The following is a 9,762-nucleotide window of genomic DNA, read 5'->3' as shown; positions in this document are numbered from 1 at the left end:
CCATAGACAGCGTTTATTAGGGGAAAAAAATCAAACAAACGACAATAACAAAAGAAACAAAAAAATAAAAAATAAAAAAACAAAACAAAAACAAAAACAAAACAGAAAATGGCTTTCTTGTGGTACCTCTATTATTCATTTATTCTTCTAAAGGATACCAGAGAGCTCCATCAAACCAATCAAGCAAGGCGAACGTGTGGATGCTAAACTAAGTTTGTTTGTGACCGTAGAAAATCAACATATTTATCATCTTAACTCTGAAGCCTTAACCTAGTGGTCGCTGGGGGTGTTGAGCAAGACTGGGAATGGCAATGGGAACAAGCGTCGCATTCAAGGTTTCACTACTCTTGAGCCTCCTCTCAGTTTCACTCTTCACAACTGTGTTGTCAGATACCCGCCAGAATGTAGTGACGTTTACTCCTCCCACCTGCAAGCGCATAGAGTGCCCTGCCTACGACGTCGTTCATGTCGGAAATGGATACGAAATTCGCCGCTATAATTCCACTGTCTGGATTTCGAATCCACCAATTCCAGAAATTTCTCTTGTTGAAGCTACCAGAACTGGTTTCTTCAGGTTTTTTTCGGTCTCTCTTTCTTCTCTAATTTAATTAAGATACGGTTTTTTCTTTTTTCCAACTTCTTAACTAATACTTTTTTGTTTTTATAGCCAATGAATAATAGTTGAAATGGCACAGTCTCCCCATACTCATATAAGAGAGGTTGCGAGTTCGAATTTCATATCTTTGGTAAAAAAAAAAGAAACTAATACTTTTTTATATTTCCTGGGTTCTTTATATATGGAAATAAAATAATTATTATATAAAAGAAAAAACAATATTCTTTAACCGTTGGAGTTGCCATGTTGCGTAGTAAGCACAATTCGGCTAGCTAGAAACAGAGTATGCGATGACCCTTAAGATTTAAAGCGATTAAATGGCGAAAGTTTATTTTTATAGGAACTAAATTGTATTTGTGACACCAGCAATCCTGCAATAAGTGCATATATAATTATTAAAAATACTAAGCAAACCAAAAATAACATACCAATTGTGTAGAAATACATATATTGTTTACGTATTTGTATTTCAATACCAGTGGTTGATTTAGTGGCTTAGTTTTTTTGGACATGGTTAGTTATATAATTATATATTATAGCTACATAATAGATATTGGCGGGCAAATCTCTCTTATAAATTTTAGCTCTTTTTTGCAATAAGAAACATGTACTACAAGAAGTTCAAAATATTGAACAGCTTGTGTTACCTTTCTGTTTGAACCTGCTTTGTGTGATGTGAAAGAATCAAACACTTACCACCACACTAATAAAACTTGCCTTTATTGTATGTACGTAGGGGCAAATTTATCCTTATAAATTTAGCTCTTTGTTTTTGTAAGAAAAAATATCTAAATATAGATTGAAATAAACATGAGCAGGCTTTTTGTTTCTGCAGCCTATTTGATTATATTCAGGGTAAGAACGAGTACAACCAAAAAATTGAGATGACAGCACCAGTGATCACTGAAGTGTCACCCAGTGATGGACCCTTTTGCGAATCGTCATTTGTTGTGAGCTTCTTTGTGCCAAAACAGAACCAAGCAAACCCTCCTCCTGCTAAGGGACTCCATGTCCAGCGATGGGAGGCGGTGCACGTGGCTGTCAGGCAGTTTGGTGGCTTTGTGAGTGATTCAACTGTTGGTGCGGAAGCTGCTGCATTGAAGGATGCTATTGCTGGCACTGAGTGGGCTAGTGCTATTGAAAATAGCCACAGAGCTGGACATGCTTCTGTTTACATCGTCGCTCAGTACAATTCGCCTTTTGAATTTGATGATAGGGTGAATGAGATATGGTTCTTGTTTGATCTTGAGAATAATGTGCTGGCAATGTAAATGAATAATGGAGGAGTTATTAGTGTGTGAGTTGTGAGATTTGAGATGTTAGAACATCATCTTAAATTGATAAATAAAGTGTTGCACGTTTTGACCAAGCGTTCGGATTCAACTAAATGCTTTGAATCACATTGAAAATTTTAAGGTAATTTCATCCAATTTTCTCGCCAAACTTGAAACAGATATCGCTACTGCTTGTTAAAATAATGTTCACCGGATTCATGCTTATTAAGTTTTCTGCGTTAGTTGTTTTGTTTTTATAGGTTTCAATAGGTGAAGATAATATTAATTCAGTTTTTAAAATGATGTTAATTTTGTCTTGACATTATAAATTATGGCATAAAAGATTTATAAAATCAAACTACTTTTAAAAAAAAAATCATAGAGGACAAAAATTCCAGTCGACTAAAAAAATTAGGGTTTTTGTAGATAAAAAATCAAATAATAAGATTTTTAATTATTATTTTTATACGAAAGAGTTTAATTTATTACTAATAATTAACTTTAATATTCGTTATCTAAAATTTGAAACGATTTAACTTATATACTTTTAAGGTGTACCTACTTTTAATTATGTGTTAAGTCTTTTGCACAAATAAAATTAGTTAACTTTTATGCTTGCTATTTAAAAATAATTAGATATTAGCATAAAAAATAGATATTAGCATAAAAAATATAAAAATATAATTAGATATTAGTATAAAAAAATTATATTGTTAGTTATAAAATTAACTCAAAATTAATTTTTTTTAAACAATTGAATCTTGATTTTAACTTTTAATCATAACATTAGCATTCTCTCCAAATTATATTTAATAAATATCTGAAAGAAGAGAAATAAAAATATAGATTAGAAAGATAAGCAGTGAAAATTTAAAACTAAATAAAAAATTAAAAAAATATGTATATAATAATATTTTTTATTTGAATTATATTATTTTGTTAATTTTATTTTTTGTAGAACAAAAAGATAGAAAAAATAGAGAATGAGAGAAAAGAGAGAGAAAGATAAAGATAAAGATTGAGAGAGAGGATTTGTTAATTTTGAAAGAAAAAATTTTATTTTAATTATAATAAAAAATATTAGGTAACACATTTTGATTTCTCAAATTACTAATATAAAATATAAATTATAAATTATATATGGAGTGGGAATGGTAGAGAGAAATAGAAAAAAGAAAAGAGATAGATGAGAGAATTTAGGAAAGGAGTTTATTAATTTTGGAGGGAAATATTTTCTCTCAATTTTAATAAGAGAATGTCACGTGACACATTTGGTTATTAAAGTAAATAATAAATTATATATAAAGTGAGAAAGGTAGAGAGAAATAGAAAAAAGAAAAAGAGATAGATGAGAGAATTTTGGAAGAGATTTTATTAATTTTAGAGGAAAATATTTTCTCTCAAGTTTAATAAGAGTGCCATGTGACACATTTTATTATTAAATTAGATAGTAATATATAATATAATATAATATATAATATAGTTATATTTCAATTTCAATTTTAATACAATTAAAGAATGTCATGTTGCATATTTTAATTATCAAATTTGTAATTAGTCATTGATAATGATATATAAAAGAAATAGAGTGGTTGAAGGAATGAGAGGGATAGATAAAGGGAGAGGAAAGAGGGGAGAACTTTTTAATTTTGGAAAAAAAATATTTGATTTCAATTGCAACGAGAGAATGACATGTGCCACATTTGGTTGTAAAATTAGTAGAGATGAGGGAAAAATTCTTTAATTTTAGAGAAAAAGATTTGATTTTAATTGTAATAAGGGAGTGACATGTATTACATTTTGGTTGTAAAATTAATAGAGAGGAGAGTAGAATTCTTTAATATTAAAAAAAAAACTTAATTTTTATTATAATAAAAAAATAACATGTAACATATTTTAATTATAAAATTAGTAATATATATTAACTAATAGATAACAAATTTAAACATCAGCCTCTGAAAATTATTTTTTATGCATACATTTTACTCGTGTCATGTGCATGATATCAACCCAAGTATGCAAACAAATAATAAAACTATTAGCTCACATCACATAAATCGTTAAACTTTAAAAGGATATAATTTATTATGATTTAAATTATATCATTTTAATTTTTAATTTTTCAATCTAGTCTAATTTTATTTAAACGATTATATATCATTTTGAACTTTTCAAAATTTGATTAAATTTAAATTACTGTGATTTAGATTGAATCGAATATTTTAAAATTTCAATCCATACATTAAAGCGTTCTGACACGATAAGCTTTTGGATTAAATTTACGACACATACCTTTACGAAAAATAAGGTATCTTTTTTGTTGTAATTGCAAACCAAAATATTGTATTTGTACCTATTATTATTGTCATTGTAGAAGGTGAGATTGTTGGTGTGTGATACTTTTCTTCGTTAATTTACAAAGACATATTGTTAATTAGGAGAGATGGCATGGAGATAATCTCTTATCGCCATGGTCAATAAGGACAGTAGTAATAAATCGTAGCAGCAGTGTTTGAGAACCTCCAAAAGCATAGTACATATTTTATATTAGGCACATTGGTAACAACTTAAAAATATTCAAATTTTTGTATTTGCATGAGCTTGTTGTTAATATAGGTATTTTAAGCTATTTTTATTTTTATATATGATGTATTATAGTACCTAATACAATGATGTACGGTGTGATTGGCAGGCTATTCAAGGATGGAGGAGTACAACATTAACTAGAAAAATTTGCAAGAGCAAGGTGAGGCTTAAACCCGGTGGTGTGACAACATCGAACTTCACCATTGAGTATTGGTATTTGACGAAAAATATTGATAGGGTCACATGACGACAAACTTAGTAGTGCATAAATTCAATCTTAAAGGGTGCGCAAAACCTTCCTGTGTCAGCGCTCATTCGAACAACATTTTATCAGTTAAACGGGCTATTTACGTAAAAGAGTATTAAGATTCACGAACGCAAGCGTGCCAGATTTACTTATTCTGAGTTTGCTACTCTAGTTCATAGATGAGACTGTGGTATGGTGATTCTGGTTGTTGTTGTGAATGTGGTGGATATGGATGATAATAAGAGAAAATTTGTTGCTCTGATTATTGTTGTGAGTGTGGCGGATATGATTGATAATAAGGGAAACGTTATTTTGGTTGTTGTTATGGTAGAAGTGGTGATGGGTATAGTTGAAAGACTAGAAAATATTGTAGTGGTGGTGAGTAAAACTGTTATAGTTATTGAAGTGATTACTGAGATAGCTATTCAACTCTGTCTTACAGTCTTAGCCTGTCATCATAAATATCCTTGTACCAAGTATCATACTCATAACAGGGTTTAAAGTTGGCTATTAATTGAACATTTTGCAATAGAGTGTGGCGGCAATTCTACCATTGCCCTATCCATTGTCTATTTACTATGCTCCAGTCATGGTTTTGAACTCAGTACAGAGTCACGCAATGGTCAAATGTTCCAATCATTTTTGAAATAGTAGGAGTGGATTGTGCATAACTGAATTGCCGTATCACTCAGTTTGCACTATGCCATTTGACACACTAGAAGGATACCAATGACGCCATTATGTCACAAATATGTAGTTGTCGGACAAGTTTGTCGGCTAAAATAAGTCATTCATATGGCCACCAAACAAACTACAATATTTTATTTTTTGAACAAGGGTTATTACCAGATAACTAGAAAATAAATAACATAAATTAACATTAAGAGATGTTGAGCACATACACCGGCTTGCTGCATGTCATCTAATTCCTGCTTCCACGATGTTGTACTCTTTGATGTATAAGCTCTATCTCAATTTTTGGTAAACTAATTTTTTTGACTATTTTGTAATTTATTCCGTAAAACTCATGACCATGGCCCATTAAGGATTAGTGAGGCAGGCCCGATGGTGAAAAAAATAAAAATAAATAAAAAAATAGTAATTAATAGATCAAACTTGACTTTATGAGAGTAATTACTTTCTCTAAATCAAATTTAACTAGTAAAAATAAATACTCACTCTCCATTGGTCCATTATTACTCATTAGAGATTTTTTTAGCCGGAAATTACTTTTAGTGATAGTTTTGTGCGCGCCAAAAAAAAAAAGTTAGCACCCAAAAATCTCGGAACGAGTGGCAAAAGTAATTTCTATCTTGGTAATTGTGTCCCAATAATAATATCAAACATTCATTCTTGATTTATTTCTTTAAGAATAAATCTCAACTAATTATTTTACCATGCGGTAAAAGTTACTCCTAAGCGAACTTTTGACTAGCATTCCACAAATTCCTCCTAGATACCCTGAATAGTCTTGCTTGTTTTTCAAGCAAAACGTCCCTCTCTCTCACTCATATAGCTGAGATTATTTCTGCTATTTACCCCATTCTTTACAGTATTTTTAACCTCGAGTAACTAATCGCGGTTAACTGTGGATAATTACATTATTATGAGACTGACTATGCTTCCTTGGAATCACGCCCCTTCTCTTTTTTTCAGCCCATTCTCCTCTGATTTTTTTCCATCCATTTACCACATTAAATTAAGCCAAATTTCAGCATTTTATTTAAGAGAATCATTAAGCAAAAATTTGACAAAAATATTAGGCAAAAAGAGAAAAATAATTATTTTAGAGAGGCAGAGAGGATTCAACACTTTTTTTCTAGACTTCCAACTCACATTCAAGCTATTCTTCAAGAATCCAAACTATTCAAGCACAATTCTTTGCTCATTCTTGCTAATTCTTGTACTTTAACCGAAATTTTAGTAAGGTAAGCCCTTGTTCTTTATTCCTTCTTTTCGGTTTTTCAAATTGATTTTAAGGTAAATTCTCACTCTCTTTCACGTCTAGAAAACCCCTCTTGAAGCACATATGGAGCACACCTAAGGAATGAAAGAAATTCAAGTTCAAAGTGGTTGAAGTTTATCACTTTTTGTGATACTATTTTGGCCAAAAAATACTAAAAATTCATTAATTGTCTTTTTCCATTTGTTTGAATAAATTTTGAAGTTTAAAGTGTTTAAGGACTGAATTAAACTAGAGGTAAATGTTAAGATTAGTTAGAATATGTTTGCGTTTGATTTGATGTTCATATGAGCTACTTTTTGGTAAATTTGTACTTGTTTTATAATTTTAAAAATTCTATGATCTAATTTTATTTTTTACTTATTATGTAAGTGAAATATGAAGTTTATTTTTCTTTAAAAAGTGGATAGAAATATAAAATTGTACTTCTGAAAATTTCAGCCATTAAAAGCCTGAAAAATAATGTGTAAAAAGTTTAAAAAGAGGTTAGAAAGAATATTTTTAATTTTATGAATTGGATGTGATAAAGTGAAAAAAGTGTTATGTTCATTTTCGGATAAAAAAAGGGCTAAAAATGTAATTGAAATAAGTTTTGGTTAAAATTATTATCATAATGGTTTTAGGAATAAAATTGTAATCATATAAATTATTTGGGTCAAAATTTGTTTAAACTTTGCAAACATGATTTACAAGATCATTTTTGACACAAAAACATAAATGAAGTGTTGATATAAACAACCAAATGTCATGCTGAAATTTATAAAACGATGTCGTTTTAGTTTTATCGCTCAAATAATCCAAAATGACGCCGGATTGACCATGTTAGTATAACGTTTTTCCGTTTATCAAAAATTATCTCAAGAATTAACATGAATCACATTTGTAAAATTTGAAGGCTAAAAATAGAGGCAATTAAAATTTTAGGGACTAAATTAAAACTTGTGTGCTAATTGACGAACCAAATTGAATATTATCTCTTTTTAAATTAATTAAAAATATTTTTCTTAATAAAAATGGAGGTTATATACTTATATTTCAAAGACATTTTTAGTTGTTAACATATTTAACATTTTTAAATTATAAAATTTATAATTCAAAAATTTTAAATTGTCTAAATAAAATTGAATTATATTAAAAACAAAAAATAAACTATTATATTTAAATTATAATACATTATATCAATTTTTATTAAAACATCCAAGAAACTAACTATTCGAAAAAGTAGGATAATAAAAAGGTTATTTTTTTATAAAAATTAAATTCGTGGTCGCTGTACTCATATTTTTCCACCTTTTAATTTTAATACTAGTTCCTTGACCAGTGGATCACAAATCGATCCTTCAGATTTCTCAAGAAATCAGATTCCACATGCATGTGGTTCGTTGTGGTGTGAGGGTAGCTAAATTTGTGTTAATGTGAGATTCAAACAAAGAAATATGGCGTGCACAAAAAGAAAAAACAAAAATACAAAACAAAGACATACAGTATCCATGTTGGGTAGGAAAAAATAGTACTCCACATCCAAGGCTGCCGCTCTCAGTCAGGTAGACTGAGTTTTCAATCTATCATTCTATCCCCATGTTCACAACAGGAGAATGGTTACAATATTATGACCTTCACAATGAAATGGGATCTCAAGTGATCTACGGACATATTAGATGAATCCAACAGAAAATAAGTCCAAATAAAGCCTGAAATTTTGAGCCCTTGACACACCCTTTAAACCAGAAGGAACAAATCTAGATGCCAATTCCTCATTTGATTTTCATAAAAACGTATAATGGATCGACATAGGCGAAGCCATGAAAGTAACGGTTTTAGAAAAATAGTTTCAAATAAACGATTAAAAGAACAAATAGATTTAGGGCAGTTTCCGTAAATTGAAACATGATGCAAAAGACATGTCAAACCTTGAAGCTGCCCACAAAAACCACATTTAGGCCGGGTGAAATTGAGCTCTCTCACACTATTTTGCTGAGAACCCATTGGAACGGCCATCAACATGAACCACAAATCAAAACATATACATAAGACTAGAAAAATACAGCACACTTATATTACAATATGAATGTGTAAATCCCTTCTACCATGTCGCATATTAGAAGCCAGCCAATCTAACTGCAGACGGAAGGGAATTTAGGGTTTTAATTTATGCCCGCAACGGAACACAGGAGCCAATGCTGAATCAGAGCCGCCTGGTTCTTTCAAAGGCACTTTAAAACCCTTGTTAAGATTACAGTGTGCTTTTATAGGCAGTAGTGAGAAGAAAGGGTTCGGTATGAAATGTCTATCTTACCCTTCTTATTTTAATTAAATTATTAATAAATTAATTATATATATACTAAGAATTTAAAAACTCCTATCAATAATAATATTAACATATACTCTAATGATGTCTATTAACTAATACTTTTATTATTAATTTAACGGGGATTATTTTCAAGTTGAAATTAATCATGTTAAAACTTGGCAAAATATGCTTCAAAGGTAAAAAAAATTTATTAGACTAACTTGATTAAATTTACCAAAATAATTTGATCATATGTAACATTATTGAGAAAAGAAACTAACCAAATTTTAAAATAAAAAATTTAAATAAACTTAAATAAAGTTATTCCTATAAATATATAAATTAAGTGCTATTATTAACAGGAAATTTTACCCGAACAAACTTTTAAAATTATTCCCAAAAGAAAATATTCACATTATATCTAGTATATCTAAATAAATTTGCGAAACTATGCATATTTCCCCAAAAGAAATCAAGAAAGCTAAACATATCAAAACAACATAATCAAATTAAGGCAAACTTACTCATAACCATTCAACTTGAAAATAACATTCATAAGCATAGGTGCATATTAAATTTTAAAGTTACTAATGCTTAGTCAATCATCAAAAGATTAAACAAACTTAAAATTGTGTTGAGAAATTCAAATGGTCTAGAGATCACTATTGTGTCTGTTTATAAAATAATTGAAAAAGTTCAAAGACTTAAAATTTGTTGAGAAATTCAAAAATTTAATCATTTTGGTTCAAAAACCCTTTTCTATCTTTGAAATATAGTTCTATGATA

The 9,762-nt window shown here is 29.4% G+C and overlaps 1 protein-coding gene across 1 annotated transcript; it reads left to right on the top strand.

The window, feature by feature from the left end:
* LOC112737932 (uncharacterized) lies at positions 1 to 1,985 on the top strand. The gene is made up of 2 exons (XM_025788086.2): positions 1 to 574; positions 1,452 to 1,985. Exons 1-2 carry the CDS (start codon positions 306 to 308, stop codon positions 1,885 to 1,887), a joined length of 705 nt encoding a protein of 234 aa, XP_025643871.1. The 5' UTR covers positions 1 to 305; the 3' UTR covers positions 1,888 to 1,985.
* The last annotated feature ends 7,777 nt before the right edge of the window (positions 1,986 to 9,762 follow it).

The sequence above is a fragment of the Arachis hypogaea genome, chromosome 13 (assembly GCF_003086295.3).
Source record: "Arachis hypogaea cultivar Tifrunner chromosome 13, arahy.Tifrunner.gnm2.J5K5, whole genome shotgun sequence".
Taxonomy (NCBI): Eukaryota; Viridiplantae; Streptophyta; class Magnoliopsida; order Fabales; family Fabaceae; genus Arachis; species Arachis hypogaea.
Note: the sequence above shows the minus strand (reverse complement) of the source record. Positions and strands in the feature narration are given on the sequence as shown.

Excerpts from the sequence above, each read along its gene's own strand:
- LOC112737932 (XM_025788086.2), top strand. The coding sequence starts at position 306 with ATGGCAATGGGAACAAGCGTCGCATTCAAGGTTTCACTACTCTTGAGC. Across the intron at positions 575-1,451 it reads ACCAGAACTGGTTTCTTCAG|CCTATTTGATTATATTCAGG; the intron begins GTTTTTTTCGGT and ends TTGTTTCTGCAG.